Here is a 27,907-nt window from a genome sequence, read left to right as displayed (position 1 = left end):
ACGATTATTAAAAAGATGGGAGGCGAGCAAAATTTAGCATTTTGAATTCGGGGAAGCTGCAGGAAAAGTTATTGCGTGGAAAGTTAAAGCAGAACAGGCAAGAAAGTACATCAAAGAGATCAAACGAGTAGGAGAGCCCATTGTAAGGACATCGGATCAGGAGATAGGGTCCGCTTTTCAAGAATTCTTCCAAGAAATATATAGTGAAGAGGTCAGGGATGACCCGGAAGCTAGAGATAGGTGGTTAGACAATATTGCCTTACCGTCTCTGCAAATACCACAAAGGGTTTATTTAGAGAGAGAGATTTCGGAAGAGGAGGTGGAAAAAGCTATTGGTCATTTAAAGAGGGGGAAAGCGGCAGGTCTGGACGAGCTACCCGGAAAATTATACCGAGGGATATGTCCTGCCATAGTTCCAACACTGACAACTCTTTTTAATGGTATTTTTCTGAGTGGGGAAAATCCCCCTGATTCGTGTAATGAAGCCACGATCGTCCTTATACCTAAGCCAGGCAAAAGTCCTTTGGAGTTTGGATCCTATAGGCCAATCTCCCTTTAAAATAACGATTACAAAATCTTTACATCTATTTCGGCATCTAGATTGGGGGAGGTAATTGGCCTAATAATTCATCCAGATCAAAGGGGCTTTATAAGGGGGCGTCAGTTGGCAGATCACACTAGAGACTTGGTAGGGGCAATCGATATTGCAACTACATTCTACCTTCCACTGGCCATCTTGACATTAGACGCGTCAATTGGCCCTACCTGGTGGAGGTCATGAAAAGTTTTGGGCTGGGGGGGTCTTCTGTAGGGTTATTGAGAAACTGTATAGGGCCCCCACGGCTGGACTGCTAGTTAATGGTGCCCTAACAGACCAGATAAAAATTACCAGAGGAACCAGGCAGGGATGTCCGCTTTCCCCTCTCCTATTTAATCTTTATATCGAGGCATTTGCCCAAGTTTTGGGAGGGGAAGCAGATATCCCCCCTTTCGTATTTGGTGAGTGGGAGAAGCGGATAGCTCTTTATATGGATGACATTTTGGTCTACAGATCAGACCCCCAGAGAGCGTTCCCGATGGTAATTAAAAAGGCAAAGGAGTTTGGACAAATCTCAGGTTACGATATCAACGCTAGCAAAACAGAGATTATGTGTTGGAATATCCCTACCGTACAACTAACAATTGCAACATCCATGAGATACCTGGGAATACGTATTACCCAAGAAATTGGAAAGCTGACACAGACGAACTTAGACCGGGTTGCCACGGATTGTAGGAAACTTTTGAAATCTTGGTATTTTTGGCCACTCTCCATTTTTGGGAGAACAAACCTAGTTAAAATGACCATTCTTGCAAAGTTTACGTTTATTTTCAATTCTATCCCTTTGATGTTCGATCAAAAAAAACTGGAAAAAGTCAGCGAGAGATAAATTTGTTTATTTGGAATTACAAAACAGCTAGGTTGACTTGGAAGAAGCTGAGAAGGAGAAGGGAGAAGGGAGGGTTGGCATTTGCCAGATTTGTTGTACTACGCATGGGCTTTTCATCTGACCTACTCCAGGATGCTTCTTAAAACCCCCGGAACATCATCTTTGGGGGTTATGTTTAGGGTTATGATTGGGGGAGTGGATATCCCATTGGATGGATTTTTGTTTAAGTTTGGCGACATGAAATACTTCAAAAAGGTCAGGTTAAAGACTCTACAGTCTGTCATAAAAATCTGGGTGCAGATTAAAAAGAAAATTGGGTTACATTACTACTTCAATTTTTCTCTGGTGTGGGACTCTCCAGGGCTGCCGCCCAGTATGCAGGACAGTTTGTCAATCCTGATAACGGAGGTTGGGATATTTAGATGGGGAGAGTTATTGGTGGATGGAAGGATTCAAGACTGGGAGGTGATGAGGGACAGGGTCGGCCCAGCTTTTTCTAGGTTTAAATTTATACAGCTGGACAGTTGGGCACGAGCAGTAAGTAGGAGGGGCCCCCAACTGGGGAAATTCAGTCAGTTTGAACAACAATTGGTTGAAAAGCCAGAAGGGGGTAAGGAGGTGGCAATTTGGTATTGGAGCATGGTCGAGGAGGCGGATGGGGACTTCGTCCTGCCAGAAAAGTTATGGGGAAATGCCTTGACCTTTCAGTGCGAAGACCTATGGATGAGATCTTTCAATTTCCTCTATGAAACAGTGAAGCCAGCCTGGTTACGATGTAATCATCTGTTTACTTTGCATCGTGCCTACCTCTCACCCCTTAGGCTTTCAAAGTTTCTTCCAGGGAAGAAATGTAATAAGTTTAATTTGTTAGCAGCTTCAGATATACACATGTTTATGAATTGTCCTGCAATTATGCAATTTTGGGATGAAGTGAAGGTCACCTTGTAATCGATCTTAAACACATCTTTGATCATTACCCTCCCGCTAATAATTTTTGGATTGGAGGAAAATGTAACCGGTCAGACAAAGTCCCTTCTTTTTTATGCCATTATCCTGGCAAGGCGACAAATATGTAAATTGTGGGTGGATGTTACACCTCCATCACACGCAGCCTGGTTAATGTCGCTGTATGAAACTTCAAAGACAGACTTGGCCAGATCATGTAGCAAAAGAAATCTGTCCTTTTGGGTTCCGTTAATTAGTTGGAGATAGGATTTCATTTTTTTTTTCTCCCTGAGTCCTATGATTATGCCGATTAGTCTCCAGAAACCCCAGGAAGTGGCCTTTCCCGTACGTAAATCCTGGGTTCGTCAGGCTAGAGTCTCTCCGTTTTCCACTTAAGAGGCTGGTCTCCTGCCCATCAAAATATCGTGTCTAGAAAAGGTAATGGTGGAAGATAAACCACTAAAGTACCTTAAGGCAGACATGTGTGGTGGTTGGCGTGTCTTCGTGGATGGAGGTTATGGCAAATGAGGAAAAAAAAAATACTGACAGAAATGATCAATCTTGACATTCCATTTGCACTAGGAAGCTTCATGAAAGGCTTAATTATTTTGTATGGGACAAATTTAAGCAAGGGTAGAAATGTTATCTATTCCTAAAATCCCATATCGTGAGTATATAAATATTGAAGCTTATGGAACAGTCATAGATCCAATGGTTTTCATTAACTGCTGCTAAAAAGGACAACAAATTCCCTTTTAACAAGAGTTGAACGATACCGCCGATTAAATATTTTTATGCTATTTTAATTATTTAACTGTGTATAGAATACTTAAATGTTGATGTCACTACGGGAGAAGGTGGTTACCGGTCTCTTTTTATAAAGTATTAAGCTAAATTAACACTGAAGAATTAGTTGGTTTCTTGGTAATCTTTTTATGTATGGTTTTATTGTGTGTATGAGATTTCTTTGTGTTTAAAGACAATGGTCTAAATAAACAGAAATAAAAATACAAAAAAATACACTTACTTTCTAGTTTCTGGCAGTTGCATTTGGTGGATTTCAGCTATGCGGTGAACCAGATGGCTCTTCTGGCAGTTCCTTTGGATTTGGATGGCTTGGTTGGGGCAATTTTGTTGGCTCATTCTGTGATCCACTGGGGCAAGTTCTTCACAGCCTGTTCTAGTTTGGATGTTGTTTCTGGGAGAAGGGAGTAGAGAGTCTTATTCCACTGGTCTTCTGATATCTTTTTCCAGTTTCTGAGCAAGGAGTTGGGTGGCATTGTAGGCCCTGAGAAAGTGAAGTTGACGCTATAGTGGTCAGTCCAGGTGAGGTGTAAAACGTGGTTGTGCTTGACTCTGTCGCTGGATATAAAAATGGGGTCACATATTTGTCCTGCAATGTGCGTAGGGTTGGTGATGGGTTGCTTGAGGTCGATGTCCCTCATGCTTTCCAAGAGATAGTTGTGTTGGTGTAGCTAGGGTTGTCAAGGTAGTTAAGATCCCCCAGGAAGATGTAGTGCTCAGACTCAATGGCAATCAGAGCAATGAGGTCAGATGCTCTGCCATGATCCTGGTGGTGTTTTGGCTTGGGTGCTTCTGATGGTTCTTTTTCCATCTGTGTGGAGTTGGAAGTTGAGGTGCTCCATTATCTGGGTCAAGTTATCTGAGGAGGTTGTGAAGTGGATGGTGTCCTTGTAGATGATGGCAATTCTACTTCGGAGTTTGTTAGTTTGGTCCTGGTGTGTTATCTTGTAGCCTTCGGGGATGGTGATGACGATGGCCAGCCCGGAAGTAGGGTTCAGCAGGGTTCTGCGAGGAAGATGACATCTCCAGTGAGAAATGAGATTATGTCCCAGAACTACATGGCTTGTTTGCTGAGCGATCGTACATTGAGCAGAATGCACTGGAGTTTTGCTGTGGCTGTCTCGGTTGGCATGGTGGACGCAGTCGTGTTTGTGGTGTCTCCGACATTGTTGATTGCTTCAGTGTTGCAGGTGAATCAACAGTACTTTGGTGATGATTGGAGATGTGCACCAGCAGTTGTTGTTGTCGATATACCCGGGATTAAGGGCTTGGAAGTCTGTAGCAGTGTAGAAGTGTACGGTGAAGGAACCAAGGTTCCTGGTTTTGGGGTCGGTCCAGGTGTGGACACTCACAAATGGGTTTGCCTTTGGTGCACCTATATTGCACCAGTGAGGCACCCACTGCGCGCCCCCATTAAGTAGGCCCTGGGAGGGGCGCTGGGAGGCTGTGGGAAGGGCTGGCAGTGGGGATTAGTTTTGAAAAATGTCAGGAAGAAACAAAACACAAGAGGGCAGACAGAAATTAAAGCACAGATGGCAGAATAAGGATACAGATGCAGACCAAGAGGCACAGCAAGAAGGCGGAAGAGGAAATAAAGGCAATAAAGATACAGATACAGACCAGGAGGCAGAAAAGGCAATAAAGGTAATAAAGATACAGATACAGAACAACTGACAGTAATAGGGCAGAAAAGATAAAAGAAAAGTTCACAGATTTAGGGCACAGGATAGAGGCAATCTGGCAGAGCAGCAGCGGAGGCAGCTTGCACTAGGGAAACTTTGTTGTTTTGGGAGCTGCTGGGCCTCCCCATAATAACAACCATTGGCAAAAAGCAACAATATTTTTTGGTCTAAATAAATGGACATTGCTGCAGTAGTACCTGGCAAGGAACAAAACTACTTTGTGTGGTGATATGTTCCATGTGAAAGAGCAGAATACTGTCTCTCACAGCGAAGCCAGACAATAGATAAATAGAGAGAGAGAGAGATAGAACTTTAATAAAAACAATAGGTTTAGTGAATGCCTGACATAATTAGAGCCCAAGTTTTAAAGAAAGTCACAAAAGGGCACTCATGATATATGTCCTTGTAGTAGTGCAGTCACTTTGTGGTGCATATCTTAATATAGCTTTGGATAGTAGAGTGAATAGTATGGCCTGGGCAAGCCAGAGCTCTTGTATCGCTCTAATGTACACATACTGTTTGCAGGTGAAATAGCACACATTCGGATTCCTACTGTTTTGGATGAGAAGACAGAGGGGATCTGGGGTAAGATGCAAAACATCTATACAAGAGGTATAGTTTGTTACTCTGATTAGTGTCATAGCAGGTCAATACATGTATATATTTTTCTCTTCCTTTACTGTTTAGAAGATAATACTTTGACTCTTGGACCCTTGTGCGTTTTCTGAAAAATGAGCCTGGTTATCAACAATCGAACTGAGTGTCCTATTTATTCACTGGGTTATATAGGTGATTGTGATTATCATGCATTTCACGTTTAATCTGTTTTGCACTCTATATATTTTTGAAATACACATAGATTGTGAATAGACTTTGAGGATTAATTAAAAAATACCTTTCATTTCAGCTGCTTCTTGGTTTCTGTTTTGCACTTATAATTTCCATCTTTCATATATTTTTTATGACGTGGCTAAAGATTTTCACAATTTGAAAAATGTACTAAAGATAAAGCTGCACCAGGGTACCCTGGTGGGTAAACAGACAAAATATCGACAAAATAATATCGAATGGACATAATATCGAGCACAAAATATAGGCTGGACAAAATATCGAATGGACAGAATATAGACATCAAAAATATAGTTTTGAAGGTAAGTAATGTAATATCGAATTTTAAAATATAGATAGTCAAAATATTCAAGTACATAATATAGGTTAATAAAAATATCGAACATTTAATAATATCGAATTTTTTTATAGTGTATTTTAAGTGTTAAAAGTGTTTATTTATGTTATAATGTAATTTAATTAATGAATTTAATGTTATTTAAATTTTGCGTAATTTAATTCTGTAGCGGGTTGTGGGTTTATAGGGGAATAGGGTGGGAAGTAATTTAATTATAATTAATTAAATATGTAAATTTATCTATTGGTATGTGTTTATAATTTATTGTAAATTAATTTTATTTTGCAATTAATTAAATTTTAATTGCCAATTAATTTTATTTAATTGATTAATTGATAATTATGTTAATTTAACAAATGTAATTTCTGTAGCGGGTTGTGGCTTTATAGGGGAATAGGGTGGGAAGTAATTTAATTATAATTAATTAAATATGTTAATTTATGTAGTGTTATTTATTTATAAATAATTGTTAAATATTTGTTATTTGGTAATTAATTAAATTTTAATTGCCAATTAATTTTACTTAATTGATTAATTGATAATTATGTTAATTTAACTAATTTAATATCTGTAGCGGGTTGTGGGTTATAGGGGAATGGAGTGGGAAGTAGTTTAATTATAACTAATTACATATGTTATTTTTGTTGGTATTTATTAGATTTTAATTGTTAAGTAACTTTTTAATTACTATTAATTAATTTTTAATTTGTAATTAATTGGCATTAATAGATAACTAATTGTAATGATTAATTTAAATTAGTATTTGTAATTAATTAATTATTATATTATATTAAATTCGTAATTACTTTTAATTATTTTTGGTATTTATTAGATTTTAATTGTTAAGTAACTTTTTAATTACTAATTATTTAATTGTTAATTTGTAATTCATTAGTATTAATAGATAACAAATTGCAATGATTAATTTAATTTCGTATTTGTAATTAATTGATTATTGTATTATATTAAATTGATAATTAGTTTTAATAATTTTTTATAGATATATATATATTTATTTTAAAAATATATGAAGTATCTACTTTCCCTACTGTTTCCCTCACTGGAGTGGGAATAGTAATTTTTACCCCTACGCTATCCAACGATTTCCTTACTGTTGCACTCTCTGGAGTGGGTATAGTAATTTTTACCCCTACGCTATCCAACGCTTTCCCTACTGTTTCACTCTCTGGAGTGGGAATAGTAATTTTTACCCCTACGCTATCCAACGCTTTCCCTACTGTTTCACTCTCTGGAGTGGGAATAGTAATTTTTACCCCTACGCTATCCAACGCTTTCCCTACTGTTGCACTCTCTGGAGTGGGAATAATAATTTTTACCTCTACGCTATCCAAAGCCTTACCTACTGTTGCACTTTCTGGAGTGGGAACAGTATTTTTTACCCCTACTCTATCCAACGCTTTCCCTACTGTTGCACTCTTTGGAGTGGGAATAGTAATTTTTACCCCTACGCTATCCAACCCTTTCTCTACTGTTGCACTCTCTGGAGTGGGAATAGTAATTTTTACCCCTACGCTATACAACGCTTTCCCTACTGTTGCACTCTCTGGAGTGGGAATAGTAATTTTTACCTATACGCTATCCAAAGCCTCATCTACTGTTGCACTCTCTGGAGTGGGAATAGTAATTTTTACACTTCCGTTATCCTACGGTAATAATATTGGATATTTAATAATTATATTATGTTACTATATATATATGTTTTAACAAATATGATTGTAAAAATTTCTTTTTATAATTTAAATTAATTATTTGATTAATATAAGGTAATTTAAGTATTTGTAAGTATATTTTAGTAATTAATTTTTAATATTAATTTCATTTAACATTGTTTTTAATAAAGTCGATATTTTTATAAACGATATTTTTGTAAACGATATTTTTTACTCGATATTTCTGTACTTACGTTTGTAGATACAAAGTCGATATTATGTCTGTTGATATTTTGTCGCCGATATTTTTGCTAGTCGATATTATGTCCCTCGATATTATGTCAGTGATCCACTCGCGCGACATAATCCTATAAGATATTCCAAAAGGAGCTTAGACTCATGTTGTTTGTTTACTTATAGCCCTGATGAGTCAGTGATGTATATACATCACTTCTGACGAAACACGTGTTGGTTGTGTCTCTATGAAGAACACTTCGAAAATAACCCCTGCTCACACCCTTCGTACCTTAGCACGAGCAGTCAGGCTTATCTTAGAGGCAGTGTATAAAGCATTTGCACATAACCAACAGTAATACAGTGTAAGAACTACAGTGTAAGCACTACAAAAGGACACCACACCAGTTTAGGAACATATCCAACATTTTTATGTACTTAAGACAAGACCAAAAACAAAAAAGATCCATAATACAGTACTTAGAAATCTTCAGCTGTCAAAATAACATGGAAAAAAAGTTCCTTGAAGTTGATAGCCCCGTCCGGGGCTATCACGGCGTCGTAAGCAAATAAATCCAAACAGTTCTGGCTGACGTGGCGACTTAGGCCAGCAACGGTGTTGGGGAGACCCACAAAACAGTACCTTTATAAATGCAGGGTGTTAGTGCTTTCGCGTTGAGCTTCCGAAAGCACGGAGTCCGCAGGCATCAGGGTCCGGAGGCTGGTGCAGCAGTCGTTAGGCCCTCAAAGTCACACGAGTTGCAGATCGAACTCCTCATGGTTGAAATCAGGAGCGCTGGTACCGGTGGGGGTTGGGTGCTGCAGTGTGAAGTACAGCGGTGCCGCCTACGAAACCCTCAGGTTGCAATGCGAGCAGTGGTTCGATGGAGGAGTCAGATGGCATCGTTGGTGAGACAAGGGTCGGTGTGCAAAATGAAGCGGTGCTCATTGCGGTGCTGGCAGGTCTTGCTGCAGGTAGCGGCATTGTCGTTGCTGAAGTGCTGTCGTCGGCTGACGAACTGGAGTCGATGGTGTCGGCTTCAGTAGGCCAAGGCTGTGGTATGGGATGAGGGCGGTGCATCGTGCAACTTTACGTGCGGTGCCCTCGAACCATGTTGCAATCTGGGATACCAAGGCGGCCTCATGAACAAGGCAGCACGGAGTGCAGTGTCCACAGGTTGTGGTGCGAGTCGGTAGTGTTGTCGTAGACGGCATTGGGTTGCTTTTACTCCTGTTGCAGCACAAAACACACAGTCCCCAGTGCTGAGGGCAGAATAACTTGGTCTTTGCTGTTCCTGAGACTTCTTGAACAGGGTGCAAGCTCTACCTTAAGCCCTTGGAGATACTCAAAGAAAGAAGTTGTAGAAAGTTCAATCCAGTTCTTTCACTGCCCAAGACAGAAGCAGCCACTGCAGGCCAACACAGCTAAGCACTCAGCAAAGTGGTAGGTTTTCCTTACAGCTTCTCCAGCTCTTCTTGGTTCAAAAGAGTTCCAAAGTTCTAAAGTTCAGGAGTTTGGACTCCACTTTCTATAGCCCAAAATCCTTTGTCCTCTCAGGTAGAGAGTGTCTGTGCCCAGCCAGAACCAGTTCTGCCCTCTCTTGTGTAGCTTCCTGGCAGGAGGTAGAGATGGCATTGTCATCCATGCCCATTCAGGTGAAATGAAATCTCCACCCCCTTCTCTAAATGCAGACCAGGTCTAATCAGCACTTTCCTGACCCACCTAGACTCTCTGGAGCCACTGCTCCTCCCCAGCCCCTGTCATTCCAAAACCAGACAGTCAATCCACAAACCCAGCAAAAGCCTACTAAATGTCTGAGCAAAAAAAATACTTTCTTTCTAAAAGTGGTATTTTCAAACACAGAATGTAAAAATCACCTTTACTAAGATGCATCTTTAGATTTTCAGTTCAGGAATACTAAACTTTATATCTCTACCTTGTTCCCAGGGCCAGTTATGTTTATAAGATGTTATAAACAAAATCCCCATTCTGTCCTATGGGAACAGGTAGCCCTGCAATAGTGAAAATGAATGGCAGTAATTCAGGACATGCCACACATACCAGGCATGTCCTACCTTTCACATACACTACACCCTGCCCACAGGGGTACCTTGGGACTACCTTAGGGGTGACTAACATGTAATAAAAGGGAATGTTAGGGCCTAGCAAGTGGGTACACTTGCCAAGTCGACATGGCAGTCCCAGACTGCACATAGGCTCTGCAATGGCAGGCCAGAGTTACATTTACAAACTGTTTATGTGGGTGGCACAATCCAGTATTGCAGCGCACTAACAGCATTTGATTTACAGGCCCTGGCACACTCAGTCACTTTACTAGGGACTGACTCAAATATGCCAATCATGGAAACATCAACCCATAACACAATTTACACAGAGAGCATATGCACATTAGCACTGATCAGCAGTGGTAAAATGCCCAGAGTCCTAAAACCAGCAACAGCAGGTCAGGAAAAAATAGGAGGAATAAGCAAAACGTTTGGAATAACCTTGCAAAAAGGGCCATTTCCAACACAACCCCCTTCCAGCCAAAAGGCAAGGTAGACCAATCAATTTCTCAATGGGTTTCCCTGCTTGGGGCGATAGAACGTGGAACCTGGCTCGCAACAGCAGGGGTCTATGCCTGCCTGAACACAGTTGAATCCCTCTATCCATGCTCTCAGGGCCCACTAAGCTGACCCATGGGGAACTCTTCTCCTTGCCTGTGGACCCCATTGGTGCAGCGCCTAAACTTACTTTGCTCACAGATGTGTCCCAACAGGTAGCTAGTACTCACATGGTCAACACAGTGGTAATGCCCAGTCCATCCCTAGGGGGGGACTCCTGTCCCCCTCCCAGGGGCAACTCTGTCCACCAGGACAGTAGGCCACAGTGGTCACTGACAGCTGTCAGTGATGACAGCCAGGCCTTATGCCTTTCAAGTCTCTTTCACCTCTGTGGCATCAGAGAGTGGGGTGCAGTAGCCCCAGGTACCTGGCACCCTTTCTCCACACTCCTTCTGGCCAAGCCAGGTATGAAATTCTGACACTGGACCACCAGCCCAGGGTCTGTAACCTGTGGCAGGACAGGAGACTCGGGTGGGCTCTCCCATACCCTGTCCTCTTCCCCGGGGCTCTGCATCCCCCCCAACGGGAGCAGTCCCCATTGACTCTAGAATTGTCAGGGCACCTGTGAAAGGTGTTCTGCATACTTCTCCCACCAGTTCAGGGGTGCAACCCTGCAACTGGTGCACCACCCCAAGGTCCGTACCCTGGGGCTTGACACAGGACTGGAATGGTCTCTCAAATACCCGGTCCACCACCCAGGGGCTCTGTACCCTCCCACATGGAGCAGTACCCCATCCAGAATTGTCAGGGCACCTGTGGCAGGTGTTCTGCACAATTTTCCCACCAGTTCAGGGGTGCTAGCCTGCAACTGGTGTACCAGTCCTGGGTCTGTACCACAGTCCAGGGTCTGTACCCTGAGGCTGAACAAGGGACTGGGGTGGACTCCCCACACCGGTCCTCCTCCCTGGGGCTCTGTACCCTCCCACCTGGAGAGGCAACCCCAGAAGACAAACTGATAGGGGCACTGTTAGCAGTGGCCCCTTCCTCCAGGTCAGGGGGGACACCCTGAACCTGGTCCTCCAACCCAGGGTCTGTATCCTTAGGCTGGACCTGTGCCTGGCAACCCAGGACTTACTGGTTACACCAACCCCCCCAAGGGAAACACACTCCTCATGAGGTGAGCAAGAGTCTGTCTGGAGCAGCTCTCCAGCCTCCTGTCTACCTGGCAGAGCATGAAGACCCCAACAGGCCAGAAGTGGCCTCACCAGGGTCAGTCCTAGGGTGCTCTGACCTCATAGCTGGCAACCCCTAACCCACTGGTCCTTCCACTGTGGCACAGCCTCTGCCCCTCGCCCTTTTCTCAGGACTCGTGCACCCACCCAACTGGAGTGGTGCTGCCAGACACCAGAACTGGTGGGATGCTCTTTACAGCAGTCTCCCCAGTTCCCCAGACACAAAGGGATCCCACTCAATGGATAGCCATCCAGTACAGCCTAGGCTCCCCACCTGGTGTTCCCTCATGGATCCACCCAGGCCCTAGGACCAGGTTTCAGGCTCCTTGGGGCACAGCCCATTCCTACTCCTTCTCTGCGGAGACAGGACGTGAGTCCCCACACCCTTCCCATGACACCAGGACCTATCTGGGCTACCACAAACCTTCCCCACCACCCTCGGCTGGGAAATACCTAATCCACTTCCTTCAGGATTTATTTATTTATTTATTTATTTATTTATTAAGCTTATAAAGTGCGACAGCTACCCAAAAGGGTTTCCCGGCGCTAACAGTGTCACAAGCAGTAAAGCACAAAAGATACGCAGTTATTGATTGAAGAGCCAGGTCTTAATGGTTTTGCGGAAACGAGCATAGCAGTTCTCAGAGCGAATTTCTAGAGGGAGGGAGTTCCAAAGCTTTGGTCCCAAGAACGAAAAAGACCTGCCCCCCATCCTCTACAGTTTAAACTTGGGCACAGCGAAAAGTTTTTGAGAGGAGGAACGGAGAGAACGTGACGGGGAGTAAGTTTTAGCAAGAGATTGCAAATAGATGGGAGCATTACCCGTCCTGATTTTGTGCATATAACTTATCGCTTTGAATTTCACTCGGCTCTCCACCTTCAGCCAATGAAGATCATGAAGGCGTCCAGTTATGTGATCAGTTTTACGGCAACCACAAAGCAAACGTGCAGCAGCATTCTGCACTAACTGGAGGCGTCTCGTGGCCGCCTTGGTCGCCCCCAGGTAGAGTATGTTACCGTAGTCCAACCGGGAGGTAACCAAGGCGTTCACCATGGACCTCTGGGTGTCAGTTGGCAACATCCAAACAATCTTCCTCAGCCAGCGCAGAATGGTGAAACAGATGGAAGACACTTTATTGGCTTGGCATTGCAAAGTCAGACCCTTGTCAATGATCATCCCCAGGTTGCGCACATGCTCAGATGGTAAACAAAGCGGGCCCAACTCAGAAGGCCAGTGCCTGGAACTCCAGAGGTCTTATTTTTGTCCAAGGACCAGGACTTCAGTCTTTCCTCCATTCAGTTTGAGTAGATTAAGATTCATCCACTTGGATATTTCCCCAAGGCCAATCTGCAGAAGAGAGGTAGCGGCCTGGTCAGCTTGTGAAAGGGAGAAGACAATTTGCGAGTCGTCGGCATAGGTAAACAAAGTAAGCCCGGCACGATCAGCAATACGAGCCAAGGGAGTGACATAAAGATTGAAGAGGAGGGGGCTAAGGATCGAGCCCTGGGGTACACCATGGGGTGATAAATAGGTTTTGGAGGTTGCAGAGTGAGAAAAAATTTGAAACGTCCGATCAGTCAGGAAAGAGGCCAACCAATCCAGGGCTAGGCCACCGATACCCATGGTGGCAAGAGATCTGTGAAGTATATTGTGGGAGACAGTGTCAAAAGCTGCACTGAGGTCGAGTAAAATCAGTACAGCTGTGTCACCTCTATCTAGCAAGGAGCGAAGATTCTCCGTAACGCCAAGGAGTGTAATCTCGGTGGAGAAGCCTGGGCGAAAGCCCGACTGGTAGGGATGTAGTAAGTTATTTGCAGTGATGAATTGAGACAGGTGGTGGTGAATATGCCTCTCTAGGACTTTAGAGAAGGTAGGCAGCAGACAGATGTGACGGAAATTTGAAAGAACTTTGGGGTCAGCAGTGGGTTTCTTCAGCAATGGCGTAACCATTGCATGTTTCCAACAAGCGGGAACAGAGGCAGACTTTAGTGAAAGATAAAGTATAGTGCAGATCATAGAGAGTTGTGGGGGATCCAATAACCTGAGTATAGGGATGGGCAGAGGATCGGTCGGGGAACCAGATTTTAACTTACACAGAATCTCACAAAGGGCAGCTGGGTGCAGATCAGGCCATGAAAGGAGCGGGGCATGGGTGGGGATAGGAGTGCAATTTAAATCATCAGAATTAACAATAGATACAAGGGAAGTGTTGCGGCATTAAGGTCGGGAATGTCTTGATAAATCTTGTCAATTTTTGCAATGAAAAACTAAGCAATTTCATCGCACTTGCTGCTCGACAAAGGCGGAGGTTTAGCTATGGTGTGAGAGCCAGCAAGGTTTTTGACCAGGTCAAATAGTACTTTGGATCTATTTGCTGCTTCAGTTATGGTTTTGGTAACGTAGGCATCCCTAGTCAGGGCACAGGCTTTATGGTAATTCTTCAGAGCATTCTTATAAGTGGTACCTGCCATGGGGGAGTAGTCCTTTCTCCAGATTCTTTCGAGTCTTTTGCAATAGGACTTATTCACTTTTCATGCTTCATTGAGCCATGGATTGCCTCCTTCTTGTGGGAGGAAGGATGATATCAATAGCATCAAGGAGCCAGGATTTAGTAATACCTGCTGCTGCTTCCATATCAGTGGACTTGAGCAGTTCAGTAGGAATATGTGTTGCAAGAACATTATTGAGAGAGACGATGTCAAACTTTTTCCAACTCTCCTGCTAGTGACCAGTGGGCCTCTAAAATGAGGCAACACTTCGGAGGTGGTAAACATAAATTTGATGAGATAGTGGTCGGACCAATGAACAGGTGAAGCAGGTAAACAATGTAAATGAGGAACATTGGAAAAAATGGGGTCCAAAAAGTGACCACCTTGATGCGTGGGACCGCAATTCTGTAAAATAATATTCATGGCTTCAAGATCGGCGATTAAGTTCTGCCAAGAATATTCTTGAAATCCTCCAAATGCACGTTTAAATCCCCTACAATTAAAAAGTTACTGGAATTAGTCAAAATGGAAGCTATAAAGTCAGAAAGTTGAGCAGCCCAGACATTGGCAGGGCCAGGAGGGCGATAGACTAATAGACCAGTGAGAGTAACTTTAGGGTGAAGAGCCAGCTTAAAACACGCTGCCTCACAATTTTTTAGGGTGATGGGATCGAGCTGGCATTGGTAGGTGTTGTTAAATATGATAGCAATGAACCCCCAGTTTTATTGGGTCTGTCACACCTAACAATTGCGTAATTATAGGGCAATGCTTCAGCAATGTCCGGTCCGGAACCGTCATGAAGCCATGACTCGGTAATAAAAAGAGCGTCAGGTAGTTCATCCGCTAGGAGGTCAAAAATCTCACGTTTGTGCTTTGGTAAAGAACGACAGTTCAAACTGAGAAACATGAAAGTGGGTTTATGGGCGATATTAATCAGTGGGGTGCAACTACGACACAATTGAGGAACATCTAAAGAAAGTGAGCAGCCAGGACAATACTGGGGGGAACAACTAGCCATGCCAAAGATAGTGCAGCCATGCTTAGTTACGGATCTATACGCATACAGTTGATCAGTATTATAAGTGAGCCTTTTCAGTGGGTTTTGACCAGGGGGTATGGCCACTGGGCCCGTATTGGCACGGATGGGCGCAGACGGGCACGCCTTTGGCGCACCTTTGGCACGCCCGCTGCACGGTCGGAGCGTGACAGGCATTTATACAGGAAGAAACAATTCAGCGCGCACAGGAAGTTCCGCGTTTTAATTGCAGGATGGGAGGGTGGGAGGGTCCAAACAGCTAGTCCGCAACCCTGCGCCTCCGAGAAAGATGGCGGCTTACCCCCTGAACATCCCGCGAAGCGCCTAATCGGCTGCGGGGATGACGCCTGGTGCGGGGTAAGTGTGCTTAGTGCAAAGTGGCAAATAGCAGCTAACAATGATTAAAAGATTTAAAAGATAAAAACAGATCGTAACTTGAGGCCTAACTTCCCCGGCTTTCCGCCTCAAGGAAGTGCTTCGTAACAAATCACCCCCAGATGCTTCTCCAGACCCTCTGGAATCCAGCAAAAGGTCTGCCTCCAGTGCAAGCTCCCTGGGGTCAGAGAATTCACACTCCACTGGGGATGGCATAGCTCAGGAAAACAGGGACTTAAAATTTGCTCTCCAACAATTGAATTGCACGGCCCTACACAGGTGTTAACCAAACTACCCTTCACCCAACCATTTAGTGCCTCAGAAAAGTACCCCACATCATTCTCACAAGACTGGTGAGACAGTGTCTGACTATTGCTGTCCTTCAACACATACTCTTCTGGCTGGTCTCCATACTCACTTACCAGGGCTTCTGTCATGGGGGAACCCCTCTCCCTGCATCTCCTATCTAGAGTCAGTAGAGTGTCCCTCCCACTACCAGGAATATGATCCCCTGTGCCAGTTCCCCAATCCACCCCAGGGACACTGCGCACCACTGTAGTACCCTCACACTCCTGAGCCCCCCGGTTTATGTCAACCCCCTCCTTGAAGCAGGGCCCCAAATCTGTGTGTACGTGTACCTCACCCTCAGTGGTTACTGGACACTACATGTTTGTGGCCTCCATCTGGGCTGGGCCTAACCCTACTGGCTTCCCAGTCTAGCTCTCTCATTTTAAACTCATGGTCTAACATCATCCTTTTCTCCTCCATGGCTAACTTAAGCTTCTCCAGTTCCACAGAAACTCTCCTTTCTTCCCGCCTGTCCTCCAGCTTCTCTGGGGACAAGGCACAGCTGCCTGGTTTAGAGGGTGCGCCCCCTCCCAAAAGCACACCCATCCTTGGAATAGGCTCCTCTGCCTCCATGCCAAGATCCCCAGAAAGCTCACTAGCATGTCTGGCGGCTACCCAGGCCCTTAGCACCTTTTGTAGCTCCTCTTTTCTGGTAAGGCCCCTGATTGGTATTTTCAGGTTTTTGCAGATCGCCTTCAACAATTCCTTCACATTGTAGGTTTCTAACCTCTCCTCCTCAAAGGCCACTTCCAAGGATGCAGCAGATGATGCAATTGTTTCAGGCACGTTGTACTGGAAATTTCAAGGTTAAGACCGATGGAAAGGCAAAAATAGACCCAAAAAACAGTATGTGGTACATAATGCTCTTTTGTAGAGTACACAGAGACAACATTTTAAGTCACGCAATGCAGTGCTGCATGAAAACTTGCGGTGCTACTTTGCATGAATGGGAATAAAATTGCAGATCAACAACTTTACTTTGTGATATGCGGTGCTGATGATATTACCTGCAAGGACGGAAGAAAACTGCACTTTGATGCATTTGTGTGATGCAAATAATAACTTTTCTGAGCAGTGGCAAAATGTAATGTAATGAAATGCGCCTTTTATACCGCGCTACTGTCGCTCCAAGGAGCATCTAGGCGCCACTGAATGACCCAGAGATGTATAGGACGGTCAGGCTGCTTAGATAGCTAGTCCAACCATCACACTAATGCTCTAGCGCTGATGTCCCGTAGCTTAAAGATCCAGGTTTTCAGTTCCTTTCTAAAGTCCTTTTCACTCTCTAATGTTCAAAGATAGGGGGGAAGTGAGTTCCAGGCTTTAGCTCCTAGAATTGGTAGTGATTTACCCCCTCTCGTGCTAAGTCTGAAAGTTGGAGCGGATAGCAGATTAGCATTTGAGGAGTGATGGGTGCATGTTGGATGGTATCTAGAGAACTTCTTCTGAAGGTACTTTGGCCCTAAGGAGTGGATGGCTCTGAAAGTGATGATCAATATCTTGAAAAGGACCCTTTTAATTATTGGTAACCAGTGCAAGATGTTTAATGCTGCGGATGCTGAAGATCTCTTCGGCCATTTCAGCACCAGCCTGGCTGCTGCATGTTGCAACATAAAGAAGGACAAAGTAGCTTGAACAATGGAGTTAAAGTGTTTGAAAATCTTCAGGACAACTGAGAAATGGCAGATTCAGGGAGACATATTTGGGGGTGTCCGCCACTCTTTTCCCTTTCAAGAAAATGGCAAGGTTAATGTGGTGGCACAAACAGGAGGAAATTTGTAGAACATAAAATGTGGTAACATAATATGAAGCAGGCCTTCAAAGACAAATTGGAGTAAAATCAAAAAACTGCAATGACAACAGATGGTGAGCCTGAGAGCCCGAGAGGAGGAGTAGGCCCTTGTAATTTCCCCTGAGTTGGTCTCTGGATTTCAAAGTCAAGACACCACTCACCTTGAAAAGTCAACCTGTTGAAAGCAATGCATTTTACCACAAGATTAAACTGGGATACATTGCAAGTACATGCATAAAGCTATCTTCCTGTCCATGTCCAATTGTATATCCTCGCACACGCAGGACGTGTTCTCCAAATGTATCATTCAGCTCTTACACAGGAACAACAATCCTATTGTCATCACAGTTTGTAAGATGCAATATAAGTGGTATGCCAAACATCCTGCATATGTTGCCCATAGGAATGTGAATTGTGAAAGGCATGACTGACATAAGTAAAATTCTATGCCCTTATCAGTCTAAATTATACAGACGCTACTTAGCCGTTTGTCTGTCCATGAACGCACAGTTGTAGAATGTGTCAGAGCATGAAGGTCCCTTTCTCGAATGTTCATAATACCAGTATATAGAACACATCAGTCACTTCACTTATCTCATGTGCGTAATTTAAATTCCCCTGCTGTGTAGGAAAAATGATTCTCTGAATTTTCAACTGTCAAACTGATGATGGTCTCTAACAAGTTAAACAAGACAATGCCCATGCCTATGCCGTGCAGGTAGTCGGATGTATGCACACAGTTAGGCACAATATGTGCTTCCCAGCATGCCTCCCATGGCCCTGAGGAGCCCCCTTTGTTTCATCTCCACCACAGTTTTCATGGAGTAGGAACTGCCATGAAAACCATGGCAGAGAGGAAACTCATAACTTGCCTGGCGGTTTGGGGCGGTGCAATGACGGTCCAACCTCCCAAATTGTAATAGGGTGGTCGGTCTACCGGTGCAGCGGTACCCGCACTACCATTGTGGCTACGGCAGTCCATAGTTGTAATCAGGCCCAAAATCTACAATCATTATCTGCCATGAAAAAACGTGCCTAAAATATAACAAGGATGGATGACATTCTGATTGATATAAGGAAGGTCCTTCAGGACAGCTCTTCACTGACCACCATTCAGGGAACACTGACAAAACATGTCTGAAGATCTAAACAGCTCCCTAACAGATTCAATACAGTGATTCTCCAAATATGTGAAGAAGTCATTGGGAGTACTGGGTGCTAAGATTACTGCTCTCTTTAAGACTATTTGTGTGATAGTTCATCCCAAAAATGCATTTGTAGTCAGATGGCAAAGACCCAAGTGGATTTAGCACCAGCTCTTAAAAACAATTCCTGTTGGTTCAGTTAAAATGCACACCCGCAAACGGGCACAGAATAGGCCTGTTTGCGAACTGTAAAAAAGCCTTTTGGGATGTGTCATCCCAGTAGGTAATCGCAAAATAGAGAATCGCAATTTTTTTGATTACCTATTTTGCGAATGCATTTAGAGAATCGCAATTTGCTATTCCCTGAATGAAATACATGAAGATAGTAAAAATTGCTATCCAGCTTTAAGGAATCCCAAATTACCACCAACTTGAAGTTGGTGGTAATTTGCAAATCCTCAGAAAAAAGCACATTTTTGCATTTTTCTAAGTGCCATGCGGCACCACATGTGCACACTTACCTTTTTTGGGGGTGAAGCAGGGTGGCCTTTTGGCCCCCTATCACCCTTGAATTTACATTTGCAATTTGCAATTACCAATTTGGTAATCACATATTGCGAAAGTCTTCCCATTAATTCCTATGAGGTCCATAGGAATGAATAGAAAGGGATTCCTTAATAGCGAATCGCAATTTGCGATTCACTATTAAGTAATATGTCGGAATCGCAATTTTTTTTCAAAACCTTCATGCATTGCATTTTGTGATTTCATAATAGCGAATCTGTAAGATTCACTGTTATGTAATCGCAAAATGCAAGGTTGATACATCTGGCCCCTAGTGCCTTATAATAGCCACCAATACTATAGAGTAAAAAAAACATGTTTAATTCTCTCCAGGATATTATGAAGCAATCTTTGACCAGCATATCTCTTAGACGTGATACCACTGTTCTTGTTACAGGTTGGTACATTTTGTATGAAAATAAGATATCATTTAGCCAAACTGCTTAATAAAACTGAGGGATTTTTCGATGTGTCATTGATGACAGCTGCGGTGCATAAGCAAAATGTCACTGCAAAGGACAACATTTTTTTCTTTAATATACTCATAATTCCCCAGGATAGTGTACTTTGTGATCTGTGCTAGAACCAACCCATTCAAACTTGGATTTATATTTTGAGGGTCATTTACAGATTCTTGGTTGCAGGGCATCCTTCAAAAAGCAGGTGGATGCCCCATCCACCACATTGCAGTTCTCCCAACCCTTTAACAGTGGTGAAAACACTGGGGTGTATGCCACTGAGTCGCCAGGTCAAAGTAACAGTCATCATGCCCTATATATAGTGAAGCACACAAAAAAGTGATTGATAGAATTTCTTGAACTAACTCAGACACTGATAATTACTTTGGCCGCATCCCAGTCCATTGTTAATATTGTGTAACTAGAAACAAGCTACTCTCGGCTGATAAGCTGTAATAAAGGTGAAACTGGTCTGTCCAAACTGAGGTGGCTGACATTATTTGAAGCATTCCATTATTCACTCTTTTGTATACTTCAGAGTGATACCCTAAGTGGGACAGGTATACCGAGCTATACTCAACGGGTTAGCTCTAATATCGGCAAAATCAGTCATAGGTTGCTTGTGTTCCCGTTCAAGAAGGACCTGGCCATAGGTTTCGGCTGAACTGTTCCTATTGGAGTAGCTTCAAGACTGATTGGCATATGGCTGGGTCCAAACTGAAGTATGGTGTGCAAAATAACAATGTGCCGGGGTATGGCCCAAATAATAACCAATAAGCATTCCATCTATCACTTCTTTATATACATCAGTGTGTCACTCTAAGTGGGACCGTTATGCCCATGCATAGGTCCTATGCACACTGTGCCACTGGAGCCAAGCTACACCCGAATCATGAGTCTGATAAAAATGAAGCTGGTCTTGGGTTGCTTGTGTTCCAGTTCAGGGAGGACGTGGCCTGGCAATTTGGCCTGCACTGTTCCTACTGAAGCATGCTTAAGATTGATTGGCATATGGCTGGGAACAAACTCAGGTGACATAGTGTGCAAAATAATATTAGACCTGAATAATTACTAGTGACTGAGATCAGGGCTGGCTTTAGCACTGGTGGTGTCTGATGCATCAATCTTTGTTGCCACACCCTACGACCTCCACCTCCAATGATTCCCTCAATATCAACCACAAAGAGTGCCCATCATTTATCCATTGCACCTCTCTCAGATGCATTTAATTTGTTTCATAGCGCTACTTATACCAGTGTAGGGTGACAAAGCACTTTTCATCAGAAACACATTAAACAGAGCCAATCAATCATACTTGTGTAATGAGTGTATTCAATAATTCACCACCCTGGATGCCTCACCAACTCCATCACCCCTCCCACAGACTCTCTGATGACCTTTCAAACTACTTAAACCGCAAAATTAAGAAAATCTAGAATAACTTCAAAAAACAACTGAACCCTTAGGGCATCATCAGCAAACTTCACAGCTACCACTAAGACAGACACCTAACCAACTGGAGAACACTCTCTGAGGAAGACACCACCTTACTCACTAAGACCATCCACTTTGGGTCGCCACAAACCCATTTTCACACCATATTTACAACCTAGGAGGACCCTTGATCAGCAAATTCCTCACTTACATCATCAACTCCTCCATTGAGTCCACAACTGCCCCGAGTAGTGGAAGCATGCTGCAGTTACAGCCCACTTTAAAAAACCATTGGCGGACCCCAACAAACTGAGCAACTTCCGACCCATCCTCCTACAACCGTCCCCTGCAAAGGTGATAGAGAAAGCAATCCACCAACAACTCACTAACCATTTGAAACTCCACAATCTTTCTGACCACTCCCAATCTGGCTTTTGTAGCAATCACAGTGTGGAGACAGCACACAACACCACAGATGTGATCTGCACCATTTTAGACTGAGCAGAAACCGATGCCCTCATATTGGTGGACCTCTCTGCAGCATTCAACCCCATGTCACAGTCCAGCCTCATCAAAAGATTTCACGCTACAGGCATCCAAACTATATCCGTCAAATGGATATGCTCCTTCCTCACAAGGAGAATACAGTCGATCAGACTCCTCCCTACACACCAAAGCCCAAGAACCTGATCTGTGGAGTCCCTCAAGGTTCATCCCTCAGACCTACCCTGTTCAAGATTGATATGACACTATTCTCAGACATCATCAGATCTCATTACATCTCCATCATCTCAAATGATGATAACACCCAGTTGATCCTCTCAATATCACCCACAACTAGATCAAACTTCACCAAATGCATGATTCTTGTAGCAAAATGGATGAGAACCAACTGCCTGAGACTCAATGCAGCCAAATCAGAAATGATGATCTTCGGGAACAAGAGCTCCCCTGGGATACCATCTAGAAGCCATCAGAGCAGGGAACATACTTTACTGTGAAGTTGTAACTACAAAAGGCAATTACAATGCATCTTTTACATTGCAATTACTTTTACCATCCTAGTCTTTACCACACAAGCCTTTACAATGCATATATGTATGTATTGGTGAGTATGAAGTAAGTAGTTTATATATTTGTAAGTGTCATTAAATAAGGGTGGCTGGGGGTCTCCCCCCAAAAATATACAATTTAAAAATAGTAGTAAACCTATAATTGACATAAATGTAATTTTGTTTAAACATATATATTTTGTTTACAATAAGGTATTAAGATTTATTATGTCATTTTTAAACAATAGGAGCAGTTCTAGACTGTGATTTTTTTTTGTAACAGTGAGCGTAGTAAAAGTATACATGGCAATAAATTGTGTAGTAAAGGTATTTCACATGTGAGTGAATGCAAACGTGTGATAGTGGAATGCACTGTAAACTCTGTATTATAAAAATGTGTGTGGTAAAGGAACACGTGGTAATGTCATACAGCCCATCAGAGCTCAGTCAAATACCATTGCCTTCAAAGCTCATCCATAACCTGGGAATAATCTTAGATGACAAACTCAACATGTTCGCACTGGTAAACACAGTTAGCTCCTCGTGCGTCCACACACTATTCATCCTCCCCAAAAATCTGTAGATGGATTTCCAAGAGCACCAGATGTACCATCACTCAAGCCCTAGTCACTAGCAGACTTGACTACGGCAGTGCACTCTATGCCGGAATTCCCAACGACCTCCTCCACCAACTTTAGACCATGCAAACCGCAGTTACTAGACTCACCCTGGATTTCCCACATTCCACTCACATTATGCATCAGCTCAGAGATCTCCACTTGCTTACGATACACAATCATTGCCAATTTAAACTCCTCACAAACAAATACTGGGCACTGCACAACATTGGCCAGCCTGCCTCAACAGTTGCTTCCCCTTCCACCAGATCATGTATGCTCTGCCTCACTCTCACTCTCTCACACATTCCTTACATCCACAAAAGCAGAATAGGAGGCATAGCCATCTCCTATCTCACACCCAAAACTTGGAACAACCTCCATCTGAACATTTGAGCCTTCTCCTCACTTCTGCAATTCAGCAATAAGCTGGTGACCGGGCTTTAACTAACACCTAGCAGATGACATTCACACCTGCTCCAGCACTGGGATACTGCGCAGGTGAAATGTGTGCTTTACAGATCCTGATAACATAACAGTGTTTAGGAAATGTTACATAAGACAGGGAGGACTATAATGTATAGGAGTCACATGTCATTCATACTTGTAGGTAGTATATTTCAAGAGATCTTGGTCTAGAGAAAGGCAAACTAAGGATTTGAAACATAATACTGTGGGTAGCTTTACTGATAGAATACATTTCTATCTCAATTAACCCTTTTTTAACAACATTAGGATAATAAACAACTGGGGGAAATACCAAAATGCTACCCTATACAGTGCAGTTTGCATGCAACTCTTTGATGACAGTGTTTAGCTCAATGTGCTATTAGGATTGTCACTGATGAACTGCAAGTAAAAAAAAGATCTCTCTGTGACAAAAGCAGTAAGTCACTGAGCTAGCAACATAAAATACAGTATGTGATCTGCATGGTACACCTTCCTTGCAGCAGGCATATTAACCCTCTGCGCTGCTTTATAATGAGTTGAAACTGCCATTTGACAAAACTCTGATCTGTCTCCAACAGGTACATTAATTACCAGAGTAATCTTGCCATTTTTGTTGTTGCCTAACATTGCTGGCCACACAAGGAACTCTACAGCTGTTGCTTTTAAACTCATAAGATATTATAAAACACAATGGCCACCCTGAGCTTAGTGCCCAGTCCGGTGTCCTGGTCCCGGTCACACTTCCCTAAAGCTGGCTCTGGCTGAGATTAAGTCAAGCATTGCATTGCATCCCTCATTATTTTGTATACTTCTGTATTATTTAAAATGCAGTCCCTATCACTGTTTTTCTATATGCCTGTCTGCCATGTAAGGAGCTTCTGCTGATGTGGAAGGCTTGTAGACTGCATGCCAAACTAAATGTGATCCTCTTTATCTTTGCCACCTTTCTAAGCTGTATTTGTTACTTGAATTACTGTTAGCATGAACAGAAAGTGGTCAGAGTTCACTAAGTTGTAACTGTTATAACTTTTTTGTAATTTGTAATTAAATAAACAACTAACTTTCCATTTTCCATCTTCAAGGAATTGGCTTCAGCCAGGGACAGAAGTGGAAGGAGCTTCGCCAATTTGCTATCCTTGCCTTGACAACCTTTGGAATGGGAAAGAGGAGTTTGGAGGAGAGAATCCAGGAGGAAGTTTCCTGCTTGATCAAAACGTTTAAAGAGATGAAATGTTAGTATCTGTGGGTTAAAAAGAAAAGACAGAAACGGGCCCTGTGTTTCTCAGACATTGGGAGAATTTGCTTTGGAAGGCAGATAGCATTTAATGTATGATTGTATATATCTGTTGACAAGTCGCGGTATACTATAAAAGAGAGATGATGGGTAGTCTTTGATGGGTCCGCTCCATAAATGTGTTAGTTCACCTATAGTTAACATAGATAGATACTTGCAAATTACGTGATTCAAAATCTAGTGTATAAGATGTTTGTTTGACTTACTCATCAAGGGTGTTCTTGCACATTACCATGTGCAGGATTAAAACTACCACTATATTGTCAATGTAGGAATATATGGATTTAATAGTTTTACCTACACAATTATAAACCTTGATGATATGAAGTTAAGACTTGTAAACTCACACTAGTTTATAAAAAACTGGACTATATAGTGGTAGTTATCCTGACTTAATATAGTTACAGGTTAATATTTTGCTTCTTGATTATTGTGACATGAAACTGCATCAAGCAAAGCTACAACTTGACAAACCTGGGGGCAAATCCAGCTGTTTAGTTATTGAGAGGCTGTGAAGTGACCTCTGAGTAGGACCAATGCTCTATAAAAGCATAAATATAATAAAATAAGATGGGCGTGTCATGGTGGTTGAAATAGATTACTTGGAGGTAGACATTATGGGCTTGTTACCTCCAGTAAGAGCAGTGGTGGAACGATCCATTATGTCCTAGGAAAATGTGAAAGCAGGCAACATTCCAATACTTCATCCCTCTCTTGCTTAGCTCTAAGGTGCCTTCCCTGCCCATACTTCCTGACACTAAACAACTGAAGTTAGTGTAACATTTGCTGCGCCACAGTAGCATCCTCTTAATCTTTCTAGTCATGAACTCTTCTCGATGTTATCAATCCTCTAAAGCTAACAGTTTATAAATACCTCCAACGCTGAAATATAAATCTCTCCCACAAGGACAGATTCCAGTTTCGCCTCTATGTGACATCATTGTGTCTTTCACTTAAATGGATATGTTTCTATATTAGCCACTTAATATTTTCACACAGTAGTCGTATTGGAAAGATGGATGTATGGAAAGCCACAGTTAAGGTCAAGATAGCTGCCGTTCTCCCAAGAAACACAGAGCTATTTCAGTGCTGTTACTTAATGTAGCATCCTCCCCAGCCTAGGTACCTGCCAATGACTACGCCACACACGAAACTTAGAATTACACGTCTTTATTTGTTTATGTTCAACTGCGAACTCAACATTCTAAACCTGTATTCACTTAATTACGCTCTAACCCTTACTTCATGGTTCTATGGAATATATCAGGAGCCAATAGGGTTCTGTCATTGCTAACTCGCACAACACTACATCTCCCCCTATGGTAAATAAAAAAATATAATTTCTTTACAAATCCACAATTATAGATCTTCGATGAATCTTCGGTGTGCTCTGACTCTATGTCTTGACAGTGTCTTCAGAACCTGGAGACAGGCAGTAGAAATGTACGTAATCAGTTTTTGTAATGCAGGAACAGCAGTTGGGGTTTCACTTGTCCTTTTGGACCCAGTCTCTACATTGACATCAGTGCCCGATGAATGATAAGCCACATGTAGGAATGCAAGGAATTTCGCTTAATAGACTTTTCCAGGACGCTGGGCAGTCACCTTGTGTCTTTTGGTGTTTATCACATAAATTGGCTCAGCATCGAAGGGAGCATCAGATTGTTATTTTCTAAACTGTCAGACAAGCACTCGATCTCCTCTAGTGAAAGTAACATATTTTGCTTGTTGGCACTTGTCAGCATAGGCCTTTATTTTCCTTTTACAATCATATTCTATTATATGGGTTTCTTCCTCATTAATTGATCTTATGTTGGTCCATTAAGACACTTTGGTTGTAATGGGTCTCCCGAAAATCAAGGTTGCAGGGCTTTCGCCTGTGCGCTCCACAATTGCGCAGGTTTATACACGCAGGGAGTTTTCGTTCCAAGATACAGAGATTAACAGTCTGGATAAATGATATAAGATGTGGATGTTCGGCCAAAGTGCCAAGAATTGAGTTTAGAATTAAGTGAATTAATGGAGATTGGATTGAATTATATTGGTTTCTTTCATAACGGTGAATATTAGTGAGAAGGTCACGAGAAATTAGTTGCTCTTGCCCTCATGAAGTCTTTTGGACAATTTTCTATAGACGAAACACACGTGTTGGCTGTATTGAATACATTATCTGGAAGTGGAGAATATGTTTAACAAGTCTTCGTGGAAAATCACAGAAATAGGAAAATAAAAAACCACGTACTCATATTGAATGCTATTTAACTCCTTTTTTGAATTTATGATTGGAAACTTTATTGTATAATATAGAGATATACAATATGCTCAGGGAATCTTAACTAAATTTAGGTTTATGAAAATGGCTTTTTTTCCATGGTTGCCCCATTCTGTGATTTATTTATTGCTAGTTTTTGGACTCTGCATACTAAGGCACTGCTGTCCAGAGCCTAATGAATGTCCTGTAGCTCTTAAAGCATATAGACTGATCCCTAATTTGCATAAGTAGCTGTCCTGTAAGGCCATAGTATATGTTGTAGAAACTATGTCCATGTCATGGTAAGCTAAAGGCCACGTGCGAACAGAAGTCCTTATTGTGCCATCCACTGGTGTTGAAAGGAAAACACGATTTCAGTCCACCAATGTAGGCTGACTGCTGCAGTTTAAACTTGCTGTTCAACCTGTTAAAAACTCACCTTTTAAATATTAATAGGTCACTCCAAAATAGGCAGTGTATCCCATAAGCAGGACCACGGAAATGATGCAATCTGCGGCCACTGCTTTTTCCCCATAATTTTGGATTTGCTGCATGTGCCACATAATCCTTCATACACAACATAATGCTCAGATTTTAACAAAACAATTGTTTTTAGCTCACCTGGATTAAAAGCTACAAAAAAGGCTGCAATGTGTTCTGCAGAAGGACATTAGAGAAGAAAGTCTCCCCTATATATTTCTATCTACGGGCTTGTCTAGAGTCCCAAAATTGTCAAAAAGTGCACAGCTTTGAGCTCACTGGACCACGGTCAACACATTTAAATTCTCACCACAGTTTCAGAATAAATATACAATTTTATTTTCATTTTTCAGCATATATAGGTGATATCAAA

At 42.6% G+C, this 27,907-nt stretch overlaps 1 protein-coding gene across 2 annotated transcripts in view; it reads left to right on the top strand.

Annotated features, from left to right (window-relative positions):
- Positions 1 to 27,907, top strand: part of LOC147690364 (cytochrome P450 2F2-like) — an 818,967-nt gene that overhangs the window by 150,787 nt on the left and 640,273 nt on the right. For both annotated transcript variants that reach the window (XM_086937998.1, XM_086937999.1), the window contains one exon: positions 24,592 to 24,741. In XM_086937998.1, coding sequence (XP_086794124.1) covers positions 24,592 to 24,741 — 150 coding nt within the window. The remainder of the gene's footprint in view (positions 1 to 24,591; positions 24,742 to 27,907) is intronic.

Source organism: Lissotriton vulgaris, chromosome 9 (assembly GCF_964263255.1).
Source record: "Lissotriton vulgaris chromosome 9, aLisVul1.2, whole genome shotgun sequence".
Taxonomy (NCBI): Eukaryota; Metazoa; Chordata; class Amphibia; order Caudata; family Salamandridae; genus Lissotriton; species Lissotriton vulgaris.
The sequence above is the reverse complement of the archived record's forward strand: the minus strand, read 5'-3'. Positions and strand labels throughout refer to the sequence as shown.